General features: G+C 42.1%; 1 protein-coding gene across 5 annotated transcripts in view; it reads left to right on the plus strand.

Moving 5' to 3' along the window:
- Window positions 1–27,944, plus strand: part of SKIC3 (SKI3 subunit of superkiller complex) — a 204,780-nt gene extending 176,836 nt beyond the window's left edge. For all 5 annotated transcript variants that reach the window (XM_077462372.1, XM_077462378.1, XM_077462373.1 and 2 more), the window contains exons 40-41: window positions 22,002–22,125; window positions 23,790–27,944. In XM_077462372.1, coding sequence (XP_077318498.1) covers window positions 22,002–22,125; window positions 23,790–23,867 — 202 coding nt within the window. In that variant the 3' untranslated portion in view covers window positions 23,868–27,944. The remainder of the gene's footprint in view (window positions 1–22,001; window positions 22,126–23,789) is intronic.

The raw sequence follows: 27,944 nt of genomic DNA on the forward strand, positions 1-27,944 counted from the left end.
CTGCCCCTCTGACACCGTCCACTGCCCCACTGACACCGTCCACTGCCCCACTGACACCGTCCACTGCCCCACTGACACCGTCCACTGCCCCACTGACACCGTCCACTGCCCCACTGACACCGTCCACTGCCCCACTGACACCGTCCACTGCCCCACTGACACCGTCCACTGCCCCACTGACACCGTCCACTGCCCCACTGACACGTCTACTGCCCCCCTGACACGTCTACTGACACCGATTACTGCCCCCCTGACACCGTCCACTGACACCACCCACTGCCCTACTGACACTGCCCCACTGACCCCGCCCACTGCCCCACTGACACCGACCACCCCCTTTGCCAAAAGCACTGTGAAAAAATATATTTAAAAAATAAAACCCCACCCTCCCATCATTGCTAGAATAGTACAAAAATAAATTCTAAAAAAAATAATTAAAAAAATTAAAAATTTTTTGGTCCGCACCAGAATGCGAATTCACTGCGGATTCCCACATCGCATCCGACTCGCACGGCAGTTCACACTGCCATATGCGAACTGCTGGGGAGTGTCATACAACGTTAACGACACCCCCATTTCAGCTCGCATATAGCACTGTGAACTGACAGGACATGATTCGGATCGCATAGGTGTGAACACCCATGCGATTCTGGTGCGGACCAAAAAAAGGGTCCTGTGCAAGTTTGGTCAGAGCGCGGTGCGATATCAGCCATACTATGTGTATGGCTGAAATCGCATTGCACGGACATCGCATGTGATTTGTACTGCAGTGCGGTGGGAATCACATGCAATCTCGTACAGCACACTGGTGTGAACTGGCCCCAAGCTCATTCAGCCTTACTGGGTGTCATTATAAAAAGTGAGAAATCCACCCCTCCCCCACATAACAAGTCCTGGTGATGGAAAGGAATGTTGCAACTGTGATCAGGTGACCCCAGACACACACTGCACTATAACAATCAGATCACTGGATGTTCTACTCTGCCCACCTCTGACTACATACAGCTCCCTAAATCACTTGTCTGTATATATTCTTCTCGCTGTTCACTGCAGCATACAGGACGATCGCACCCCATGATGAGAGAGCTGGAGGGGAGGGGAGGGGATGTGAATTGTCAACGTTTTACACAGGATGTGCCTGTCCCAGGCTAGTGCATGAGTTATGTAGAGGTTTTGACAAAGTTTTAGAGACTTTGTCAAGATTTCTCTGAACAATAAAAGACGATTGCTCAGAGATGGATTAACTCTGTGTGGCAAGACTGGGCTCAAATTACAGGAAATCGTATTCTCTACATTATGACATCAAAAAATAATAATAATTTTTTCGTGTTTACATCCACTTTAAAGTAAAGTTCCAGTAGTTTTTGTGTTTGTTAAAAGTCAGCAGCTACAAAAAGTATAACTGCTGACTTTTAATAAACACACACTCCCCTTTCCCACGATCCAGCGATGCGGCTGCCCAAACCCTTGATTCTCCTCTTCTCTCCCCGACGCATGTGAGCACCTACCTGCGACAGCTTGCGGCTTCACAGCCTGGTGCAAACTGCGCATGCGCAAGTTGCACTGCGCCTCCTCAATGGCCGGGCAATCTTCTGGGACCTGTGTTCCAGAAGACTGCAGGGAGAAAGGGGGAGAGGAGAACTTCCACTCGAGCCACCTAGGCGGCTCAAGCGGAAGTGGAAGCTGGATACATGCCAAAATAATGACATGCCAAATGTGGCATGTAAGGGGGTTAAGAATGCTTAACCTCCCTGGCGGTATGATTATGTCAGGAATTTTGTACCAAAAGCAGTACAATTTTTTTGAATGTAAATTTGGTGTTATGTATTATAGGCCTGCAATTCTTAGTAATTATTTACTTAAACCTGACGAAACAAGACTCTAGTAGACATCCCAGATGTGATAAAGTTTGAAACACAAAATCATGAATTATAATCTAATAAATAATATAATTTTCAATAATGTAATGTGAAATTATGAAATTTGTCAAACAAAGAAAACTCAATAAACATCCTGAGTGTGATACATTTTGAAACGAGGTACAGCACACAGTCCAACATCACAATCCGGACAATGGAACCTGCTTTCTTTTCGGACTTTCTTTCCACTGCTATCTCTCTTTGAACAGCAAACCACGCACATCCTGGTAGGTGCTGCCTTTTTTGCGGTTGGCGGTATGTAGTCCATAAAGTGACGACCTGTTAGGTTTTCTGGGTTGGCAACGTCAACAGCACATTGTGCAGGTCTGTTTACAGCTACTGATGGTGTTTGGTGTTTGACAAAAATCTGCTCAGCCACCTTCCAGATAAAATCAGCATGAACAAGAGGCTTGTCACTCTTTGCTCTGTATAAAATATATGTGTTCCAGAAGATGCCGGAAAATCTTTTTAGAATTTTTTTTGCTGCTTAAAATGTCATTGCCTGATCGTCTCTGTCGACCCCTCCCATAGTGCAATTATAGTCCATCACGACTTGCGGCTTCAGCACATCTTTCCCACCTTTTGTGTGGACCATGGCAGTGGAGGTATTATGCACAGTGCTCATGAGACACACGTCCTTGTCTCGCCATCGCATTACCATCATCTTACCCTTCTGCCAGGCAACCATTTCTCTGTTTTTTTGTTTTTTCTTGCCAAACATAGATGGCATGTCACATCGGTTAGGCCTAACGGTACCATAGGCATCAGTCTTGTTTTGTAGCAAAACCTCAAACACTTCCGGAGATGTGTAGAAATTGTCCATGGTCACACAATATCCCTGGTTCAGCATTGGCTCCAGCAGTGTAAGGACTGATTATGTGCCCATCCCATAGCCGCTGTACCTGGGGTTGAACTTCGTGCCTTTACCGGTGTAAATGACCGAATTCCAGATGTACCCAGTAGATGACTCGCAGAGTATGTAGGATTTGATGTCAAACCGTGCTCTACTGGATGCAATAAACTGTATCCAACTTAGGCGTCCCTTGTAGGCCATCAAACTTTCATCCACGCTGATGTCCCTTTCTGGCACGTAGGTCCGCTGGAAATTGGTCATGATAATTTGGCATACCGCCCAGATTTTTTTTAGTTTGGGTGCAGGATGCGTGGCCTCATCAAACTCCTCATTGTTTGTGAAGTGGAAATACTTCATGATGAGGGAATACCGGTATTAGGACATCACGGTGCCAAAAAACAGAGTGGCCAGTAATTTATTGGTGGTCCAGTACAATTTCTGGAGCAGTTTCCCCACCACCCCCTGAAGAATGAGTCCCAGAAACTGCCAGATGTCCTCTTTGGTCACCGGTTCCCACTTTCTGCTTTGGGAAAATCTGGCATGCAGCGTAGCGGATTGCTGCTGTTGGTAGCGATTTCTCTGTGACAATTTTTTCAGTTAGATAGATACAGAAATAGTGATGCGCTGTACTAAAAACTATAGAAGTTTAAAAAAATTGTGTGTTATGTGAACTTGTAAGTAAAATTCAAATAAAAACCAACAAGGGTGATTATAATAAATGAAAAGAGCGTAAATATAGGTAAATAGATGATGGCTACTAGAATGTCAAAGAATAAACGAGAAAGAAAAAAATATAATAATCGTATGGTACCAAGCATCAGTGATTTAGTATACACATCACTACAAAATTATTCATAACCATTGATGATATTAAAGTGGTAAGTGCACCAATAAGTGGAAAACAAAGAATAAATTAAAATAACGTAAAAAGACCAATAGGTTAAAAAATACAATGGCAAGGTGCAATAGTGCTAAAAACTAAATTCAAGTGAAAAAAAAAAAAAAAAAAACTTTTTAAGTTTAAACAGTGGTCAAAATTGACGAAGAAATATTTATATCGAATGTCAATACACGTGTATAAAGTGAAGTAAAGTGCTAGCTATACAAAGTCGCATAAAGTGCAAATACGTTGTGTAGCGACTATAACATAAGTCGCATAAAGCATAGGTGAACTTCAAATCGAAAATCGCATAAAATAAACTATAGGTGTAAAAATCATGCTGAGTGATCCTCAATCCAATAGGTAATGGTAAGGGTGATCCCACGAGGTTCGGTGTAATCCCAGGTGGTAAATATATGGATGTCCCCTTACCTTACTGCTGTAAGGTTACAGCATGTATTAAGTGTGTCTTTAGATATTCCTGGAGGTCTTTCCCTTTATGGATCCTAGTATGGCAATTCCTGTTTGGCGTCCCTCTCCTACTCGCTATATGGTGCGTGGCCTCTTTAAAGGATACTTGGGGTGTTTGCCGCAGGTAGTTTCATGCCAAGTATATAGGGTTAAAAAATAAAGGAAGGATGCCCCATAGTGTAGTAATTTAAGAAAGTGCAGTATTTATTGAAAAAATATATTTCAGGTACTCGCAAACATAGGGTAATAGAAGGCAATGTAAAAAACGAGCAGCGAGCTCGACCAACGTCACTTCCGGTAGCGGTAATTCCCGACGCGTGTTCGTCACGGGTCACGTGACTTCATCAGGGGATGAATTTTTTCAGTTACATCCTCAGAGAGGAATAATTGCAGGTATGCCAGAGTTGTCACGCTCCACATCTACCTTCATCCCAGGTGATCCAGTGAAGGGGAATCTTGGCGGCGCTACCTTGTCTGTATCGCAGTCAATAGGGCACCAAGTGTGCACATCGCTGAGGTCAAGTGCAGGATCATCACCGCTATCACTTGCCAGAACTGTGTCAGACGACAAATCTCCCCACGACTCACTATTGCTCAGTTCTGCGAGCAACTCCGCGTCGCTGCCGCTGTCACTCAGCTGGTCCAAAGGCGATTTTGTAGCGAAGTGGTGCTTTTTTGATGCCATGTTAGATATAATTTATTGGAGGCAAGGGGCACTGTACAGTTATCAGTCAGATAGAAATGATACAGTGTAATCCTCTCAGATTACAGTGTATCACCTCTTTTTATGTGTTTGTGTTATATTGACATTTTGAAATTCCCGCCCAGTTCCGCTCCCATGCGCTGCTGCTGCTCGCAGGGAACGGAATCAGGAAGTGAGATGCCGTGATCTCGCCGGCGATCACAGGGGAGGACAGCTCTGCAATGTTACCCTGAGAGTGGCTCGGGATTACCGCTCCTGACAGAAAAAAATCAACCCAGAGTCACGCTCGGGGATACCGCCAGGGAGGTTAAAGCAGAACTTCCACTTTTGGGTGGAACTCCGCTTTAAAGAGGTTGTAAACTTTTACTTAGTGAAGTGACTGGCCTCGGGCGATACACAAAGATACAACAAATCCTCCTTTTTCTGCAGTCTTCTCTAAACCCGTTTTGAATTTATAAAACTTGTCTGAGCTATCCGAAAACAGGAGGGAGAGAGCTAAAGTTACACTTTACAGACTGCCCATCACACTGTGTACTGTGTACTCACTCCCCTGTCACCTTTTTTCTCTTGGTGTCAGGCAAACCTGTGAGAAGCGATTCATGCTGATAGCAGAGTAACAAAGCAGCAGAGAATCAACACTTGGTGCTCTTAGTTGAGACAAGTACACACTATAGAGGGAAATGCTTTGTTAATATTTCATGTCTGAGGTTTACAACTACTTTAAGCTTATGGGGCACAACTCCTCTAGCAGTCTATTATTGGTGTCATCCAAGACCACAGATATTGCTTTGTAAGACTGCTGTTTGTTTTAGTGCACATTGTATGGTCTTTTTAGGAACACGTATAGTATGTTGGGCCCAGCTAAGCCTGGAGGTTTGCTATTGGGTTGTCTTACAAAGGTACATGCAAAATGTGCCTCCAGGACCTATTGCGTTAAACTATTAGGTCTTCTTTTTTTTTTTTTTTTTTTTTTTTTTTTTAGCATCTTTTTGTTTATTTAGTCAAATTCTGAAAACTGTAATTTGTAGCTCTGCATGCAGCTGTTACCTCTTGTCATGGCATTCCTTGTACACAGAGGTTCTGTCACTTGCTGGTTGCAACATTACAGGGACAGGGTCATCCTGTGAAATCACCTGGTGACCCCACCCCTTTGTATATTTTAGCATCTGGAGAAGCAGAGCTGTCATTCTGCCTTGCCACTAAAGTAAACTTTGCCTACTCTAGCAGTGGGGCCGCGTGCGTTGATTTGGAGCCAGCCAATGATAGATCCAGGTGATGTCACGGGAAGACCCTGCCCCTTTACTTAATTGGCAGGGAGAACTGACAATGTAATTTGCTGTCGGCAAGTGACAGATCCTCCGTGTACACTCTCCCCACACTCTGTAAACACTGCCCCTCTCATGCTGTACACATGTCCCCTCTGCTGTTTACATTCTGCTTACAGCGAGGAATTGCCCACTGACAGCAGAAAGCAGTGATTGGTTGTTAGGACCCCGGTAAGTGCCGGTGTTCTATTGAATAGGGCCCACCGTCAAAGTGTCCACGCATGTGCAGAACAGAAGGGCACTCCCGATGATTTCCCTATCAGCTGGCGTGACATCACCATAGCACATGTGCACATCATAGGAGGCTTTTTTCGACGTGAGATACCATTTCATGGGCACAGTTGAAGGCTATACAAAGAGTGGAGGGACACCGTAGTTGTCAGATTAAGCCTTGCTGTTGCAGGGCGGTTTGTGGGCGTGTTGAAGGGCAGGTTTTGTCTGTGTTGCAACCCACCCTTAGACAGAGGCAAAACCTGCCGTTCAACACACCAAACCCGCCCTGCAACACAGATAAAAGTGGACCTTGAGCACACTGTAAATCCGTGCCGCAACAACGAGGCACAATATGACAAATACAGTGTCCCTCTGCTGTTTGCATAGCATTCGATTGTGCCCGTTAAATAGTATCTTCCGTCTCAAAAAGTCTCCTACGGATGTGCGCATGTGCTTCCGTCTCAAAAAGTCTCCTACGGATGTGCACATTGCGCAACAGCCAATTGGAAAATAAGTTTGCATGCCCTTCCATTTTGCGCATCCGAGGGCACTTTTCCACAGAGGGCACAAATCGACAAAACACAGGCACCTAACAACCAATGCAAAAAGGTATTATTTGTCCGTTTAGGTTTGCTTCCATTTTTTTGCACGTAAAAATAAAGCTATGATCTGTTTAAAAAAAAAAAATGATCTTAACAGATATCCATTTACATGCGTTTGTCCATAGACATGCATTGTTGTCCGTTTTTCATCTGTCAATGAACAGATGAAAAAACAGCCTTGTGAAAAGAGACCTAAGGGCCCGTTCACAACAGATGCAGTGGGATGCATTTTTGACTACACTCCATCTGCCATAGACAATCCAAAATCCAGGTTATCTTATGGGCATAGTTCACACTTTTGCGGTGCAGTGTAAATAAAATACAAGCTGCATTTTTCTGCACTGCAAATGCACAGAACACACCCAAATGCATGTAAACGCAGTGCACATAAAAGTCAAAAGAAGACAGAAGTGACCTCAACGAAATTGCAAGCTTATGAAAAATGCACCTCAAATGCATACAAGTGTGCATAAAAAACGCGCCTCGAATGCAAGTCACACTGTATGCACAGACACGCAGTTTCTGATGTGAATGGGCCCCTAATGATGTATTCATGCATGCAGAACTACAGTATTTCTGTCTCTTATATCTGCCTGGTGTTAAGATATGACATACAGTAATTTGTCTTGTTCTCTGTATTTTAATTTATATGAACCCTTTCTCATTATCTAGAAAATTGCCATTTTGGGGAGTCAACTGTGCTTTTGCTGGCATAAGTAGCTCCTTTTTTTGTTTGGCAGTCATTATTTTCTTTTGTATGAAATGTAAGATTTAATCAGTGTTGCTACTGCAGCAGGAGTTAGGATCTATTTATTGTTCATTATACCGCTGATTCACAGAGCCGCTGTTGGGGAGACCAACCACATAAGTGATATAAAGTAATATGAAATATAGTAAAGTTAATGTTACAATGATTTGTTCTCTAAAATGTGGTGACCATACTTATTATTATTGCAGGCGGGTTAATGGGCTCCTTGTCCATGATGGAGCTTACAGTGTAGAGAATATGGCAGCAGTGATGTATTGTAATGACCTAATGTGAAAATATACACAATGCGACGTCTGCATAAATTACAAACTGTCTGATGCTCCCACTGTCTTTTATAGCAGCTTGTTTACTTTTTGGGAAAGCTTAATAATGCTTATAATGAAATGGCAAGGATCAGCTACTGCCATCATACTGTGCATCAGAGCTATTTGAATGAAAATGAAAAAAATGTAACACTAATGGACTTATACAGTGAGCCAGTGTAAAGATGTCCAAACTGCAGCCGCCTGGAGCCACCTATATTATTTAAAGATTTTTCACATCTAACCACAGTTACATGAAATCTGATTTGGTATTCTTCAGTTTGAACATGAATAGTGCTTATTGGACATATTGAGCCTGTAATGGGTCCAACTCACCAGTACCTTGTCACTGGTCCTGTTCCTACCTGAAGTTTTCTGCTTTTATTTGCTTTCAAGGGCATTTTGTACAAAATTGACCATAGAGACAGTCCCTTTCTAATGTAAACACTGATTCAATACTTGCTGACAGGTTGCTGACTGTTAGCAGACATCTAAAAAAGCTTTTAAGTTGATTTCTGTAGTCAGCAAATGGTCTTTGTGTATAGGGACCCTCATTCAGCATAGAGAACAGTTTTTGCTGAGGTGACATCATGCATGGAAGTCATTACATTCTCACATGGGCAATCTGCTCGGCAGTGGCACTTCTGTCATAATGTTGGTCAAAAGTCTTTATCAGAGAGATCCTCTGTTGTCGGATTGTTGTAAAAGTACAGTAGAAGTAATGCACAGACAAAAAAAAAACAGTCTTGTCTGGCCAATGTGATACAATTCATTCCACATTCAGACCACTAAAGTCTGAAATGCATGCATTGGAAAGAGAGGTACTGTAATGTTGAGTAACACAGGCCAGTACCCCAGAATATGTGATGAAATGGGTCTTTACTGAAATAAACCTAGGAAATCTGATATTTCAGGGCCCCGCAGGACCCCTTTATTAAGGTAACATAATGCTTTACTTCACTTTTATGTAGTAGTCCTGCAGTGCATAGGTTCCCTATGTTTGTTTATGTCAGTGAAGAAGCTTTCATCTGGAGTTCTGGCCTATCTGCTATTTGTCTCAAAAAGGAACCCATGCAAATCATTTATAGTGCATTTATTCTTTGGTGTCCCCTTATTTGGGACATACAGTGCTCTGAAAAAGTATTTGCCCTCTTCCTGATCTTCTTTTGCATATCTGTAACCCTTAAATGATTCAGATCATCAAACAAATTTTAACCACTTTCAGACCAGCTAACGATGATATATGTCAACACTTTGAAGAGGAATATCCTCTTCTTCATTGAGCGGTCCGTTTTCGGATAAGTGGTCTCTGCGGCGGATTCATCTCCCTCCCTCCACCGCTTACCAGAGCCGCCAGCAGCGGCGGGGGCGATCATGTCTACTCCCTGGCTTGGTATACAGACAAGTGAGGGGAAGATGGTCCCCACTCGTCTCCATACCATTGTAGGGCAGAAGCAACGTCAAAAAGTCACTTCTGCCCATAACTCTTAAAAGGGAAATTTTTTTTCTTTATTGCATTTTAGCATAAATGAGATCTGAGGTCTTTTTGACCCCAGATCTCATATTTAACCACTTGAGGTCCGGGCCATAGGCGAATGACGGCTACAGCGTGGGCCTCGATTTCTGGGAGGCCGTCGTAGGATGTCCTCCCCTGTGCACGCTCCCTAAGTGCGCCCTGCAGGGCGCGCGGGGAGCGCACTGTGATCACCGAGTCACTGAGACTCGGCTGATCACCGATCCTAGTAAGGGGCCTTTCCTGGCCCCTTACATGTGATCAGCTGTCAGCTTATGTTAAAGGGACATCGGTCCCGAAGAGGAAGGAGGCACATCTGCCTCCTCTGTGCCATTCAGTACCCCCTGCCAGTGCCACCTGTCATTGTCACCTGCCACTGCCCACCAGTGTTGCCTATCAATGCCCACAAGTGTCACCCATCGGTGCCCATCACTGCCACCTGATCAGTGTACCACAATGAAGGAGAAAAATTACCGGTTTGCAAAAAAATTTTAATTTGGTCTTTCAATTTTTTTAACAAAAAATTTAAACTGCAGAGGTGATCAAATACCGCCAAAAGAAAGCTCTATTTGTGGGGGGAAAAAATGATAAAAATTTAATTTGGGTACAGTGTTGCAATTGTCATTCAAAGTGCGACAGCGCTGAAAGCTGAAAATTGGTCTGGACAGGAGGGGGGTTTAAGTGCCCAGTAAGCAAGTGGTTAAGAGGTCCTGTCATGCTTTTTTTTCTATTACAAGGGATGTTTACATCCCTTGTAATAGAAATAAAAGTGACACAATTTTATTTTTATAAGAACAGTGTAAAAAAAAAATAAAAGTAAAATAAATAAGAAAAGAAAAACTGTTTAAAGCGCCCCGTCCCGCCGAGCTCTCGTGCAGAAGCGAATGCATACGTGAGAAGCGCCCGCATATGTATACGGTTCAAACCACACGTGATTTATCACTGCGATTGTTAGAGCGAAAGCAATAATTCTAGCCCTATACCTCCTCTGTAACTCAAAACATGCAACCTGTTGAATTGTTTAAACATCGCCTATGGAGATTTTTAAGGGTAAACGTTTGTCGCCATTCCGCGAGTGTGCGCAATTTTGAAGCGTGACATGTTGGGTATGAATTTACTAGATGTAATGTCTTTTACAATATATAAAAAAAAAAATGGGCTAACTTTGGGGCTAAATGCGCTTCTATAACTGCTGCGTAAATGCGGTGTGACAAAGTATTGCAACGACTGCTATTTTTTTCTCTAGGGTGTTAGAACCCCCAAACATTATATATTGTTTTTATTTTTTTTATTTTTTTTTTTTAAGTAATTTTCTAGCAAAAAAAAATGAACAGTAAACACAAAATCTCAAAAAGAGGCTCGGACCTTAAGGGGTTAATAAAAAGGAAGGAAGGTGGGACTTTATATGAAGCATACACTCCTGGAGATATCACGATATAAATGATTAAGTGGTTAATATTACACAAAGATAACCCGAGTAAATACAAAATGCTGTTTTTATATGATTTCTTATATTAGGAGAAAAGAGCTGTCCAAACTTGCCTGGCCCTATGTGAAAAAGTAATTACCCCTTCAACCTATTAACTGGTTATGTCACCCTTGGGGGCAACAACTGCAATCAAGCGTTTTTCTATAACGTCTTTCACATCGCTGTGGAGGAATTTTGGGCTACTCTTCTTTGCAGAATTGTTTTAATTCAGCCACATTAGAGGGTTTGAGCATTAACAGCCTGTTTAAGTGGTTCTAAAGATGGAAGGTTTTCTTTATCTAAATGCATTCTATGCATTAAGATAAAAAAAACTTCTGCATGCAGCAGCCCACCCTAATACTTACCTGAGCCCCATTCGAGCCAACGAAATTGCATAAAAGACCCGGCTGTTCGGTACACACTCTCCCGATTGCCTGAGACACCAAGCAGGTGCCATTGGCTCCCACTGCTGTCAATCAAAATGGGGGGGGGGAGCACCGCTCCTTGTCTGAATGGACACACAGAGCAGTGGCTAAGCTCAGGTGCCCCCATAGCAAGCTGCTTGTTGTGGGGGCACTTTGCGGGAGGGAGGAGCCAGGAGCACCAGAAAAGGACCCCGAGAAAAGGAGGATCAGGGCTGCTCTGTGGAAAACTACTGCACAGAGCAGGTAAGTAAAACATGTTTATTATTAACCTAAAAAAAAGTCCAGACTTTGACTAGGCCACTCCTAAACCTTAATTTTTTTTATTTTTTTTCTTAGGCCAGCCCCAGACTCACACTACTGCGATGTTTGACTGTTGGTATGATGATATTTTTATGAAATGCTGTATGCCGTGTACACACATGGCCAAACTTTTCGACAGCAAAGGTCCAACGGAATGAATCTGTCGGAAAATACAACCGTGTGTGGGCTTCATCGGACCTTTGCTGTTGAAAAATCAGATGGACTTTAGATTTAGAGCGTTTCAAATCTTTCCGACGGACTCGAGTCCAGTAAAAAAATCAGTTTGTCTGTTTACTAGTCCGACGGATGAAAACCGACACTAGGGCAGCTACTGGCTATGAACTTCCTTATTCTAGTCTGGTCGTACGTCATCACAGTCGAATCCGTCGGACTTTGGTGTGATTGTGTGTAGACCTGTCCGATTAGACGGAAGTCTGACGAAAGTCCGAAGGACTTGAGTCCATCAAAGTCCGGTCGTGTATACACGGCATTAGTTTTACGCCAGATGTAAAAGGACGAACACCCTCCAAAAAGTTCAACTTTTCTCTCATCAGTCCACAGAATATTTCCCCAAAAGTCTTGGGGATAATCAGAATGTTTTCGGAAAATGTAAGACGAGCCTTTTATTTATTTTATTTTTTTTGGTCAAAGGTGGCTTATACCTTGAAACTCTCCCATATTTTTGCCTAGTCTCTTATTGTTGAATCATGAACACTGACCTTAACTGGGGCAAGTGAGGCCTGTAGTTCTTTAGATGTTGTTCTTGGTTCTTTTATGACCTACTATATGAGTTATGGTTGTGCTCTTGGAGTAATTTTGGTAGGCCCTCCACTCCTGGGAAGGTTCACCACTGTTCCTAGTTTTCCCCATTTGTGGATAATGGCTCTCATCGTGGTTAGCTGGAGTCCCAAAGCCTTAGAAATGCCTTTTGTAAGCTTTTCCAGACTGATACCTGTCATTTTTTTAAAGTGATTTCTTGATCAAACAGGTTTGGCAGTAATCAAGCTTGAGTGTGGCAGTACATTTTAATTGAGGCTTCCAAAAAAATGGGATTAATCACAAAACCTGACTAAATTATCAAGGGGGGGAAACTCATAAGTAAATTCATCCTTAACTGATGCACAACTATGGCAATTCTCTGCTATCATCTTCCCGCTTGTTCATTTATTTTTAAACAAATCAAAATTGTGAAACCAGCCTTTTCATGGGTACTGAAAGACAGAAATGACTGCCACTCTGCTTATGAAAAGGCTTTGGATTGAATCTTTGGCACCCCATACAGCTGATTTAATGTATTAGGAGATGATGGATTTATTCATAGCTCTTGTGTCCTGTCAAACCCTCGGGCCAGATAATACACACTCCAGTAAGATGTTTCATTAGGAGCAAAAAGAGTAATGCCGAGAATAATTCTGTACACCCTAACCAGGCTGTGTCTAAGACTGCTGAGATTAAACAGGTACTGTCCCCTGTTCAGTGCTGGATTTTACTTTATTCTTTGTAGTTTCTAATTTTAACTTATGAATCACACAGTCACCATGGTGTCAAGAAAACTTGGAAATGTGTCTAAATAAAGCACAGGGATTTAATGATTTTACTCCTTAAAATTGTAGTTTTGGGGGTTAAGTATTTTCTCATTGATGGTAACAAATATAGTAGGTTCTTTAGAAATGACTCATGCAGACTTATTTAGAGGAAACCTGTATTGAAAGAAACATGTAGGCTGACTTTGCTGACAACTCTTTTTGAGTGATGGTTTCCGGCCTGTCAGGCAAATTGTTTAGTTTAAATACTTTCAGAGTTATAGCTGCATTCTGGTAAGCTTATAAAAATGATATCCAGGTTCAACCCCTTCCCCCAAATGTCCTGGATACTAAGGATCTAATGTTAATTTAGTCTAGGGGTGTATAACAAAGAGCCATACTTGCCTCATTCCTTGCTCCCCTGGCAGCTAACACTCGTCTCTGCTCCTCTTTAACCACTTATCCACTGGGCACTTAAACCCCCTTCCTAACCAGACCAATTTTCAGCTTACGGTGCTCTCACACTATGAATGACAATTACTCAGTCATGCAACACTGTATCTTTATGACATTTTTGTCCTTTTTTCACACACACACAGAGCTTTCTTTTGGTGGTATTTAATCACCGCTGTTTTTTTTTATTTTTTGCGCTATAAAAGAAAAAAGACAAAAAATTCTGTGAAAAAAAAAATGCATTTTTCTTTTGTTTCTGTTATAAAATTTTGCACATTAGTATTTTTTCTTCATATATTTTGGCCATATTTATACCGCTACATATCTTTGGAAAGAATAACCCAAATCGGTGTATATTATTTGGTCTTTGTGAAAGTTATAGAGTCCATACGCTATGGTGCCAATCTTTGAAAATTGATCACACCTGAAATACCGATGGCCTATCTAATTTCTTGAGACCCTAACAAGCCAGGAAAGTACAAATACCCCCCAAATAACCCCTTTTTGTGAAGTAGACATTCCAAGGTATTTAGTAAGAGGCATGGTGAGTTTTTGTATTTTTTTTTCCCCACAATTCTTTGCAAAATCAAGATTTTCTTTTTTTCTTTTTTTTTCACAAAATTTGTTATAGCAGGTTATTTCTCACACAGCATATGCATAGCACAGACTACACCCCAAAACACATTCTGCTACTCCTGAGTATGGCAATACCACATGTGTGAGACTTTTACACACTGTGGCCACATACAGAGGCCCAACATGCAGGGAGCGCTGTGATGGAACCTATCCCCCACACTCCGCTTGAGTGCTTCCGTCCGTATACCGCTTCCTAAGTCCTGGAACAAGAGTTAAATGGATCTGGCTATAGGGACCTCCAAGAACTAGACAACACCAGTCTTGGAGTACATCAGGAATAGTCTTTTATTTGAGATCTCCCACAAATATATACAGCAAGATGACTAAAACCTAACCTAATTATCATGAGCTAATTATCTGATCATTGACCCAGACTAGTTGACTGAGAGATAAGACTTTTCAGGGTACGTCTCCTAGCTCACTGACTGACTATTCAATACACATTACCATAAACATCAACACAGGGTTAATTAGCACAACAACATTGTGTGGGATATTCTTACAAGCCAGACTAGACTCATTTACACAACAGACAGGTGGCTGGAGTTGATGACATTAGCATCCAACAGTGTGATTCAGTCTATTGCTAATATGGCATATACATATCCAGAGTCTGTGTGTCCTGGGGGGCGGCATGGACCTGAATCCAAGTAACACCTCAGGGGTCCCCAGGTATACAGCTCAAAAAGAGCACCATTCCCCCAAATGCCAGGGCCCATAATCACAATTCAAGAGGTTGGCATTCAGTCTCCTCCAACAGCCTCTTTCCCGGCTAGGTCTGTCACAAGCGCCATCAGGCATTCTTGGAGCATAAATTATACATATACGTTCTTGACTATATCTTACACTTTTGAAGGCCCTGGAGAGCCAGGACAATGGAGACGCCCCAAAAATTACCCCCATTTTGGAAAGAAAACAACCCAATGTATAATCTATGAGGCATAATGAGTCTTTTGAACATGTCATTTTTTGGAAAATGTGTAAAGAAAATGAAAACGGCTTTTTGTTTTTTTTAAACAACGTTGTCCAATTACACAATGTTTTTAACACATAGAAAAATAGAAAAAAGAGTTAGATACTGCACTAAAAACTAAATAAATAAATCACAAAAAATATTGCTGCAGCTCAAATTTGTAAGATATCTACAAAAACCATAGCCAAAACATAGAATATAGCTACGCATAAAGTTAAGCTAGAATAATGTAATATATGACAAAAAATTACACCACAAAATCACCATAATAAAATATAACATCATACTCCTGAATGAACATGTGATTAAATAAATGTGTAATACGTGATAAATACATGATAATAAATCCTAAAATAAAAGAAATAAAGTAATTATATCAAAAGTCCAGTGAATGAAGTGAAAATGGTGACTTAATCAAATTCTTCTGTGCAAACAAACACCAGTGCTTGTGAACCTCCACCACGCAACATATGCGCTTACCAGAGTGTAAGCGATACAGGGCCTGTAGTATTAAATCTGTGGCGCCAAATCAACCTCCAGACATCCATGGCAGGAATCGGCTGTTGTTAAAATGAGGGCAAGCCAAACGATCCAAACTCAAAGGGCAGACCAGTAAGCAGCAATCACGATCCCAATGAAAAAGGAAAACTCACCATAGTGTAAGCCCATATAACACAGTTTATAAGCAAAAATATTGCACTTACATTTGTAGAAATATTAAAAGCTTGTAAAGAAATGCCGGCCGGCTGGCAAACACCCGTCCTAGACAGCAATGACGTCAGCACGCCACTCTGCCTTTTTAACACATAGCATGTACATACCATTGAGTATGGCTAATTATGGATGGGGATGGATGGGATGGCTGAGCGTGGATGGTTTGCTGAGTATGGATGGCTAAGCATGGATGGATGGATGGATGAGTATTCTCAGTATGGATGGCTGAGCATGGATGGTTTGCTGAGTATGGATGGCTAAGCATGGATGGATGGATGAGTATGCTCAGTGTGGATGGCTGAGCATGGGTGGATGAGTATGGATGGATGAGTATGGATGGATGAGTGTGCTGAGTATGGATAAATGGATGAGTATGCGGAGCATGGATGGATGAGTATGGGTGAGTATGCTCAGTATGGATGGCTGAACATGGATGGATGAATATGCTGAGCATCGATGGATGAGAATGGATGGCTGAGCATGGATGGATGGGTATGCTGAGGATGGATGGCTGGAATGAGCACAGAGCAGCGCGGTGGGAACTACACATCTAGCCCACTGCGCTGCTGCCACTGATCTCTCCCCTTGCACTGTACCAATAGGTATGGGGAGGAGAGAGAGGAAACGGATGTGACGCCGGTTTGTTTCACATGGTAAACGCCCACTATCAGCGGGTGTTTACCATGATGTGCCGGGTCACGGATGTTCCCGGGGGCATGCAAGAGCGGGATTCTGGGAGGACGTCATAGTACACCCTCCCAGAGTTATCCAACCGCCCTGCAGCCTTCATTCGGCTATAGTGCGGTTGGCAAGCAGTTAAGCCCTTTAATGCAAGCGAATGTACACGTACAATTCAGGACCCCGTTGTGAGGGACTGGCCATATGATCAAAGGACGGTATCTTTGCAAAACTGGTTGTGCATAGAAGCCAAGACCAAAAGTAATGTTTTAATTGTACAGTTCAGGACACAGGCTGGATATTCATAGACCCTGGTTTATAGGCTGCTACCTTTTTGTGTTGCAGAGCATTATGCTACCGAAAAAGGCTCTGCTTCACAGTCACAGTACATGTTGGCATTCGTGGTTCCCTCAAAGAACTGTAGCCTCCCCAGTGCCGGCAGCACTCATGCAGCCTTCGACCATGACACTCCCACCACCATGCTTGACTGTAGGCAAGACACACTTGTCTTTGTACTCCTTACCTGGTTGCCACCACACACGCTTGAAATCATCTGAACCAAATAAGTTTATCTTGGTCTCATCAGACCACAGGACATGGTTCCAGTAATCTATGTCCTTAGTCTGCTTGCCTTCAACAAACTGTTTGTGGGCTTTCTTGTGCATCATCTTTAGTAGAGGCTTCCTTCTGGGCATTTGGTCTGAGCACTGACAGGCTGATCTCCCACCCCTTCAACCTCTGCAGCAATGCTGGCAGTACTCATACGTCTACTTCCTGAAAACACCCTCTGGATATGACGCTGAGCACCTGCACTCAACGTCTCTGGTCCACCATGGCGAGGCCTGTTCTGAGTGGAACCTGTCCTGTTAAACCGCTGTATGGTCTTGGCCACCGTGCTGCAGCTCAGTTTTAGGGTCTTGGCAATCTTCTTATAGCCTAGGCCAGTGATGGCGAACCTTGGCACCCCAGATGTTTTGGAACTACATTTCCCATAATGCTCATGCACTGTGCAGTGTAGTTAAGCATCATGGGAAATGTAGTTCCAAAACATCTGGGGTGCCAAGGTTTGCCATCACAGGCCTAAGCCATCTTTATGTAGAGCAACAATTATTTTTTTCAGATCCTCAGACAGTTCTTTGTCATGAGGTGCCATGTTGAACTTCAAGTGACCAGAATGACAGAGTGAGAGTGATAGCACCCAATTTAACACACCTTAGACCTTGTAACATTAACGAGTCATATGACACTGGGGAGGGAAAATGGCTGATTGGGCCCAATTTGGACGTTTTCACTTAGGGGTGTACTCACCTTTTTTTTGGCCAGCGGTTTAGACATTAAAGGCTGTGTTGAGCTATTTTCAGGGGACAGCAAATTTACATGGTTATGCAAGCTGTACACTCACTACTTTATATTGTAGCAAAGTGTAATTTTTTCAGTGTTGTCACATGAAAAGATATAATAAAATATTTACTAAAATGTGAGGGGTGTACTCACTTCTGTGGGATACTGTGTGTGTGTGTGTGTGTGTGTGTGTGTGTGTGTGTGTGTGTGTGTGTGTGTATATATGTATGTATGTGTGTGTATATATATATGTGTATATATATATATATATATATATTAACCTGGGGGACAGGTAGCAGGTACAAAGCTCCCTGGGATGAGCAGTCTTTCAGGCACAGGTACCAAATAAAGTGAGGTAGTGAAAAACAGTGCAGTGTTTATTTGTGATAATACAAGTCTATATACGGGTGCTGTACAGGGATCCAGAAAAACAAATAGGAACAAAAATAGCCAAACAAAAACCTAGCCGTGTCTCGGCACTAACTATACAATTTTTACAGGTCCTAACTACCAGGCCAAGCAAGCCTACAGCTTGTTGGCTTCCACATACACAGCTCAATGGCTTTTACCAACCTTTTGCTCTCCTAGAAAGCGGTTGTCTGAGGTTCCCAGGCCAAGAGCACTGGCTGTCTGTCTCAGGGGAGTTTAAATTGACCTGGGGGAGAGGACCAAGACCCAAACTGGATCATGGATCAGAGATCCCTGAATCTGTATGAGAGGAGCCTGGGAGATGTATAAATTCCAGGACTTTTTCCGGGCTCTCTCTGGGATGCTCTGCTACATAGGATGAGGACCCCTCTGCTACATAGAGCTTTTTTTGTAATCAAAGTGGAAAAAGACTTGGATATGTTAATATTCATGCCATTAAAGTGGTCAAATAAACATATATACCAAGGAAAAAACACAGAGGATTGTTATGCAGGAGAGTGTCTGTAGAAGAATTCAATATTTGGGAAATCACAAAAGCCATATTCATTTTTTTTTTTCCATTTAGATGTTTACGCTGTTGATTTAAAAAGCATTAATAAACATTGTAAAAGTAAATGGAAGAAGACTGGAGGTTTTTCTACCTATTAGTTGTTCTATGCAAGCAATATATCTATTTTAGAGAAAGATACAGAGGTGGCAGTGTGAATTTATTCATATGTAGAAAAAAAAACTGAACTGATGCAAACTACTCTACTCCCACTCCCCGTACAGGGGTTCCCCTCTCTCCTCCTCCGCTATATATCTTTAGTAATGATGCCAAATGTTCCTGCCCACCTCTAGATAAATTTGGTGCTCATTCATCTACTTTTGTGATCAGCGCTGACCACAGTTGTTTTCAGAGAGTATCAAACCTTTGTTTTATAGAGCTGACAGTTGGCAATAATCTTCAGCCTAGTGCTCAGAACTCCGTGTTACACACTTTACCGCAGCACTGGCCATCTGTGATCTCATTCTGGCAGAGATTTTGATGCATTGCAGTACATTGAATATTTCTCTGATAGTTCTTATTTGTGTAGAAAAAAATATCAAGATGTTTTCTTGGAATTTATATTAGTGAAATTTTTAAAGCCAACTTGTAAGGCCATGTTTTTTTTTAATATTCGCTTTAATACTGGCTCCTTCAGCTTATACTTGTCTTCCCTTCTCTCTCCTGCCACTGAGGTTTCACTCTGTGAGCAAAAGAAAATACTATGTACTTTGAGTATGTGGGAGCATGCAATCCAGTCCCCTGCCTCCTGCAATACAGTGCTAGTACTTGCAATCTGCTTTTCATCCAGCAATGTCACATGGTGGGGATTCCTAAACTGTGCGTAAGCTTCAAGTTGGGCTTTTTCTCCTGGATTTTTTTTTTTTGTGAACGGAGGGGCAGGGATTTGAATGAGAGGCAGCTCTTGCTGCAGGTAGCCTGTGTCGGAGTGAACTTGTTGCTTTGCCCTTAATAGGAACAGCGCAGTATTTGTTCTTTCAGTTTTGCACTACTAACCTAAAAGTTTTAATCTTCGATTTACGAATTCTCTGTGCTGTGAAAGGCAAGCATTTCCCCATGAAATGGCAATATCATGGAGATATGGTTAACTGATGCCATGCTGAGGAAGACTTGCCCATATGTTCAGTTGTGTTTAGTGTGACTCTTATTGGCGAGGGCCTAGAGTAGAAGCGCTCAGACTCGCACAGTAAAGGCAAACAGGAGGTGTGTCTGACTAAAATTTAAAACAAACCCTCTACCTTTTATTTTTATTTATTGTTTAACCACTTCAATACGGGCCTATTATGGCACTTCTGTCCTTCATGTAAAATCATAATTTCTTTGCTAAAAAAAATCACTCAGAACCCCCAAGCATTTTGTTTTTTTTTTTGTTTTTTTTTTTAGTAGACACCCTTTTTATTTATTTCTTTCTTTTACTTAATTTTTTTTTTTTACATTTTTTTTAATCACTTTTATTCCTATTACAAGGAATGTAAACATCCCTTGTGATAGGAATCTATGTGACAGGTCCTCTTTATGGAGAGGTGTAGAGTCAATAAGACCCCACATCTCTCCTCCAGGCTGGAAAGCATGAGATCGGGAAAAAAAATTCACCGATCTCATGCTGACAGCCGCGATCGCGGCTTTGTTTATTTACGGATACCCGGGCGTGACATCATAACATCGCTCCCGGGCCTCCGATGTTCATAGAGATGACTGGTGACCATCTGGTCACCGGAATCTCTATCGTCCTCATCTGGTGCTAGCCGATTCTTTCTCCAGGCCCCCGATGGCACGGGAGAGCCTGGGGAAGCTCCGGATGGCGGTGGGAGGGGATGTCCCCTCCCGTCACCTATAAGAACTATCAAGCAGCTTAACTGCCGCTATGATCGTTCTTATCATGCACAGAATCACTGGCTGCAAAGAATATCTGAATGATGCCTCTAGCTGCTGGCATCATTCAGATACCCCCCCCCCCCTCCCAAAGTCAAGGACGTCATTTTACTATGGCTGGGTATTGTTCTCATGCCTGTTATTGAGTGACCCTTCATAGTGCCTCTTCCAGGAATTAAGGCTGGCTATTCTAAAACCGGGCCTCTTGCCACCCCTCATTGTGACATTACACCACTGCATTCTACTGGACCCGGAGAGGTCCTCACTGCTCGACAGCCATTGGGAAGTGTCCACATCACCCAGACAGCAATGTAGGCACCCAAAGAAAGGCACTCCCACTTTGAAGTCCAGAAGAGAAAAGACTTGGCAGCGGCATATTTGGGAAGATGAACTTGTAAAGACACGTTTCCTTCACCTATGAATGACGCTTAGTAAATGTAATGTAGCTGGCCTTATTGGGGTTCTGTGTGAGTTTGCAGATTAGTCACATGATTGTGTGTTGTGAAACCTCTCTTCTGCTCCATTATTTGTAGAGAGGGAGACAGGCCTTACAGAGATGGTGGTGGTACATTAAATAGTGCTGCCTTTTCTTTTTGAGGCTCCACTTCAGAGCTGTTTTAGAAGATGACGACAGCAGCAGCTAAAAGGATTTAGCTAGCAGGTTAGCCAGCTGCACAGTATGAACAGCAGAATGGAATTAGAGGCACTCAGTGGGAAAATTGTGTCCCCTAACTGAATTTAGAAAAATGATTTTAATGTTTGATTGGATTGCACCTTAAAACAAATAGGTTTATGATTCATATTAACAAGTGCTAAGAGTGCAGCTGTGATCAATGTGATCTTAGTACCCCTCAGTGAACAAATGGCAGCCAGCCAATCTCAACATTTTCGTTTGAACCATTCTCCGCACACGTCTTTTTTTTTTTTCCGCTTCAGCTTCTATTATGTTCTGCTTGAGTTAATGCTCTTCTTCAACTTTACCCTTTTTTTTTTTTTCCTTTTATACTTTATTCTTTAATTTAAAAAAATATCACTGAGAGTCTGGAAGAAGAAAGCATTGAATTGTTATGTTTGTGTTTTGTTCATCACCAGGAAAACTCGGCAATTATTGGAGAAAGTCGTTTATCAAACTGGATGCAGTGAAACGATTGCTGCCGTCGCCCGCTGGTATCTCCTTAGACATTTACATGCCAAAAATGACGATCAGTTAATTGAAGTAAGCCTTTGTTCTTGGTTTAGTGACTGTTCTCGTCATGTCAATTGTATAAAATCATTAATTAACAGTGTCACTGTGAAATGATCAGGCTTCGTACAGGCTTATGCTAGATCCTGACAGCTGTTCATTGTACTGTGACAGTGAATACTTGCTGTCATTTTAACACCTTATTAGTGCATTTTTTTTTCTGCTAGGTTTTTTTGTTTCTAAATGGTCAATTTACCTAACAAAAAAAATATTTTTCAGCTTAGGGTGGATGATGGTGGGTTATATCGCCTATCGCCTCCATCAGTTCCTAAGTGTACCTACTTGCTATAGTCCTTATAAGGGTTCTTCCTTCTATTTGATTCTGAGTTTTCCAATAAAGACAGTGCAGCAGAATGAGTGAGACAGCTGCTGCTGCAGGGGAAGGTTCAGTGTGTGTTTAGGGGAAGAGAGCCAATAATTACAGTGGGGGAAATCCCACTGCTGGGGGTCACTGAAAAACATAAGCCAGTGAGTAGATTCTTTTCACCGGAGTCTATCCCAAAGATATTCACATCTACTCCTCCTTTCTTTGTAGTCCTCTCACACTAAGTAATGAAAGTACAAGTGAATGGATCAGTTATGGCCCATCCACAAACCTTTCCATCACTATCAAAATGTTTGCATGGTATGCATTTATGCACATAGGAGGTGTCAACCACTCCAGCCTAAGTTGTAAAAGCAGCTGATGGGGAAGTTCACATGCCCCAGTCACAATGCTTTGCATCGTGGCCACTGCAAGAATTGAAGAATAGGGCCATGTCGCAACAGCCCTGCAACCCCATACAATCCAATCGGTTGTGATGCAGTAGTGTGGTCTTTTAGGTGTAAGAACAGGCTGTGAGGTGGCAACATAATGCATCCTTGTCCACTGGCAAATGCCCTTTTAATATTCATGTAATTCCAGATTGCTCTTCAGAGATCTAACACTAGTGTGAACTACTGCATCCGATTTGAATTACATGTGAACCGGCTGCATTCTCTATGGAGCCGGTTTACATATATGTGGGCCGGCCACGGTGCATTTTTAAAGAGTCCTGTGTGTACCCAGAAACGATGAACAAAACCTCACGGACTCCTTTTAAAAATCATGCAGAAACTGCGGGCGGACATATGTGAACTGAGCCAGACACTTGTGGCCGGAACACATATCACCATTGGAAGATGTTTCTATTGCTGTCCAGTGACAGCTTATGTTGTTTTCCCATCACTCTCAGTCTCGGTAATGGGACACCAGGACAGATGGAGACGGTGAATCTCACCAGCAGGGATACAGTTCTAAAAACCTGACAGGGGTTCTAACAACTGTTTCCAAAGGTGTGAGCTTAGGAACACATTTTTTTCTGTAGCCACATACAGAAAATCTGTGTGCAGATCTAGTTGAATACAGGAATATCAGCAGATGCGGGTCAAGTGACTTCCAGTATTTCACAGCTTTTATTAGGATAACTGTAGTCAGTGAAAGTTCATTTTTGAAGCTACTTGACACTTGCTGAATATCCTTTGTTTTTTTTATTGACCTCTTTAGTTCAGGTATTAATACGTCTTTATTAGTTCCCAAGGAAGACATAGCCTGTCTTTTCCTGTTATGTGATCGTTGATATTAATTTGATACTTTTCTGCTATACACTTTCTCTCAGGTGCTCTTGGAGAATGCCAAAGTTCATGGAGACAGCCGAGTCCTGGATCTCCATCAGCAGCTGTCCAGTAGTTCATAGTGTTCTGTTTTTTGTAACCGGCCATGAATTAAACAGACTTCCTGCCAGAATGTAAACGTTTTTTTTTTGTTTGTTTTTTTCATGAAATATCATCGTGTAATGTAATATACAACCTGCAGCATCCAGTGTATTGTACCAGCCAGAGATTTCCTTTCATGTTTGCAACAAAATGCTGGCCAAACAAGCTGTGTGACTCAATTATTCATAGATTTCTCAGCACAATACCCTCCATGTGGTTTTTAGTTCTTTCATGAATTAGGCAATGCTTCTGTTTATTGCTAGATTCTGTTGTTCAGTACAATGTATGAATTATTCTCAGGAAGAAGACTTTTTATGAGCCATAATATGTGAGATTATAAGCTGAACATTGGGCAACACGCTTTAATACATGTATGTGAGCTATCTTATCTGCCAAAGGAGGTGTCACTTTGTCTAGTCACTTTTATGATTCATATACTTCTGCCAGACAAAACAGTCAGAATGGTGACACCACTTTCTTTGTTAAGCCTAGTACACATGGGCCGAATGCCAGGTGACATTGGCCGGTTCAATAAAAAACACTCGATATTCGGCCTGTGTGTATGGCAGCTGGTCTGACAGAAGCCGCCCGTTTTCCTGGCATCTGTCAGATGAACATACTGGAAGACCAGCAGCCAACCAACTCCCGATCATTGATTGAAAGCGCTGACCGGAATGTTCTGGCTTGGATTGCTGTGAGCTGTCAGGTTTTTTTCCTTTCAACCCGTTGGGTTGAACAAAAAAGACAGTGTGTGTGCTAGGCTTTAGAGGTAAAAAAATTCATTCATTGGCTCCAAGTGTAAACCTTTTTCCAGTATGATTATTACTGTTCATAGGATTACAGAAGACACATAATATCAACACAGATTATTTTACTGATGCTAGTTGTACTGTATACCTTTAAATATGTTTATATAATATAGGTACATCAAATGTTATCTGTCTGGAGACTAGACTTTAGTGCTGATCTCTGACCAGGGGCCCATCCCAAATAAATTTACTTACACCCTTCTCTAAGTAATCCTCTAGTAGATAAAAAAAAAAAGACGAATCTAGTCATGTCACACATGTTATCCAATGGTTTTACACAGAGCAGCTCTGATCCTCCTTTTCTCGGGTCCCCTGCTGGTGCTTTCAATTCCTACCCCCTGCCGAGTGCCCCCCTCGCAAGCGGGTTGCATTCTTGTTCCTGAGCCAGCTCTGTGTGTCCCCCCACTCCCTCCTCACTAGCTATAGTTGACAGCAGCAGAACTCCATGGCTCCTGCTGCTGTCTTTGAGCCAATGAAGAGCGAGAGCCGCTGCTTTTGTGCACATGGCTGGATCAAGTATTAGGGTGAGCTGGGGGAACAGTACACTGAAGGTTTTTTACCTTAATGCAAAGGCTGAAACCTTCAGCTTTTAGAACCACTTTAATTCCTGGAAGAGGCACCAAAGGCATCACATGATGGCAGACTCAAGTTTGTAAAGGAGTGGGAGGAATGGTGGGGGCAGAGACAATGTTTGCCTGGAATTCGGCTTTCGTAGACAGAAGTTGCCTAGCAAATCTAATTTCGTTTTATGATGAGGTAAACTAAACCTTGGACAAAGGGGGGTGGCTGTGGACATGATATACTTAGATCTTGCAAAAGCATTTGACACAGTTTCCCACACAGCTTATGTGTAAAGCCTGGAATACCCAGCTTGTAAATGGATAGAAAACAGTCTAAACTACCGCATTCAGAGAGTAGTGGTTAATGATTCTTACTCTGAATGGTCTAAGGTTATCAGTGGTGTACCCCAAGGTTCAATGTTGGGACCCTTACTTTTAATATATTTATAAATGATATAGGATCTGGGATTAAAAGTACAATTTCAGTGTTTGCAGATGACACCAAGCTATGCAGTGGATAAACATCTTAAAGGATGTCTCCAACTTACAAGCCAACCTCAATGCACTGTTTAATTGGGCAACTGGGTGGCAAATGAGGTTTAATGTTGATAAATGTAAAGTTATGCACTTGGAGGCTATCATGCATACCAGCAGGAGTACAACTGGGGGAATTCATAGTGGAGAGGATCTGGGGGTTTGGTAGATCATAAGCTTAATAATAGCATGCAATGCCAAGCTGTGGTTTCCAAAGTGAGCAAAAAGCCTTTCTTGTTTTAAGAATGGTATGGACTCCAGAGAGAGATATCATTTTGCCCCTGTAAAAATCATTAGTAAGACTTCATCTGAAATATGCAGTTCAGTTTTGGGAACCAGTTCTCAAAAAAGGATATTGGGGAACTGGAGAAAGTGCAGAGAAAGGCACTCAAACTGATAAGAGGCATGGAGAAGCTCAGCTATGAGGAAAGATTAGAGGAACTGAATTTATTCTCTCTTGAGAATAGGCGATTAGGGGGGAAAGGATCAACACAATGTTATGTATAAATACATAAGTTTGATCCATATGCTGAACTTGGTGTTTAGATATTCACTTTAAGGTCATCATAGAGGACTAAGGGGCACTAGTCCGGAGGAAAACAGATTAAATCTTCACATACAGAAAGGTTCCTTCACATTTAAGGGTCCTTCCGCATGGGTGGTCTGCCCGGCGGACTCTGCTTTGCTCAGTGGGGGATTGATTCACTGATCCCCACTGAGCAGTCAGATGACAGGTCCACCTCCGCTCACTGTGCTGAGACAGACCTGTCAGAGCCCTGCTCTCCTTGATCCGCCAGATGGATGGAAAACAGGGTCACCATCCACTGCAGCTGTTGGCTCAATGAGGAGGGGGTGGTCACATGAGCACCCCAAGCAGCACTCTGAAATTAGGTATGAAGCGCCATTACTTTTATAAATAACATGCACATGGGGACAGCAGTACTATACATCATGCAAGCAGCATGAGCATGACACTGCACGATAGAGAGAGGGAGCAGTCTGCCCGTGTTGCTGACCCATGGTAGGGCCAGCCTTGTAACGGGTATTGACATTTATAGGTAAAGTCGATCCAGGGAATATCCGATTCCCTCTTTGGGGATCGGGAAGGAATTTTTTTCCCCTGCTGGAGTAAGTTGGATCATGCTTTGCTGGATTTTTTATTTTTTTTTGCCTTCTCTGGATATACTGTGTGTTGTCCCAGTGAGCCCTTCCCCCATACAGATAGAACACAGCGAGGGAATACGGTTAACCCCCTTGATTGCCCCTGATGTTAACCCCTTCCGTTCCAGTGACATTGGTACAATAACAGTGCATATTTTTTGCACTGATTACTGTAGTAATGTCACTGGCTCCCAAAAAAGTGTCAAAAATGTCTGTTAGGTGTCCAATCTGTCTGCTGCAATGTCGCAGTCCTGCTAAAAATCAGATCGCCATCATTACTCGTTAAATAATAAAAATGGCATAAATGTATCCCCTATTTTGTAGACGCTATATATAGTATTTTGTACAAGCCAATATAGGCTTATTGGGTTTTTTTTGACCAAAAATATGTAGCAGAATACAAATTGACCTAAATTGATGAATACGTTTTTTGTTTTTGTTTTTTTTGGAAAATGTTTTATAGCAAAAAAGTAAAAAAATTTTTATTTTTTTTCAAAATTGTCAGTCTCTTTTGTTTATAGCGTAAATAATAAAAACTGCAGAGGTGATCAAATACCACCAAAAAAAAGTGATGATTGTGGGAAAAAAATTGACATTTTTTTTTTGGGGTACAGCGTCGCACGACTGCGCAATTGTCAGTTAAAGCGAGGGGGTAAATCCTTCCGGGGCTGAAGTGGTTAAGCTGTGCATTTTAGCTGCTTGCCTGGAGTTCAGCTTTAAGATCTGTAGATATTAGAATAATAGATATTAGAATAAAACATACCTTTTTTTACCCATTGCTAGAATTTCATGCTAAATTAAATCATACAATGTTATCTGTGGGTACCATGTTGAAATAATTTATACGCTTGTACTGGTCCATCACTTTTAATGAAAGATGCCATTATGAATACATTTATGAGTCACTTTGGGATCTGCTTTATTTAATAACTTAAACGGGCCAATAATCAGTCTGTAATTTCTTAGCTTAGCATTAATAAACTATTTCATCGGC

This window comes from Lithobates pipiens, unplaced genomic scaffold, assembly GCF_037356315.1.
Source record: "Lithobates pipiens isolate NorthernLeopardFrog02 unplaced genomic scaffold, aLitPip1_a1.2 Scaffold_3, whole genome shotgun sequence".
Classification (NCBI taxonomy): Eukaryota; Metazoa; Chordata; class Amphibia; order Anura; family Ranidae; genus Lithobates; species Lithobates pipiens.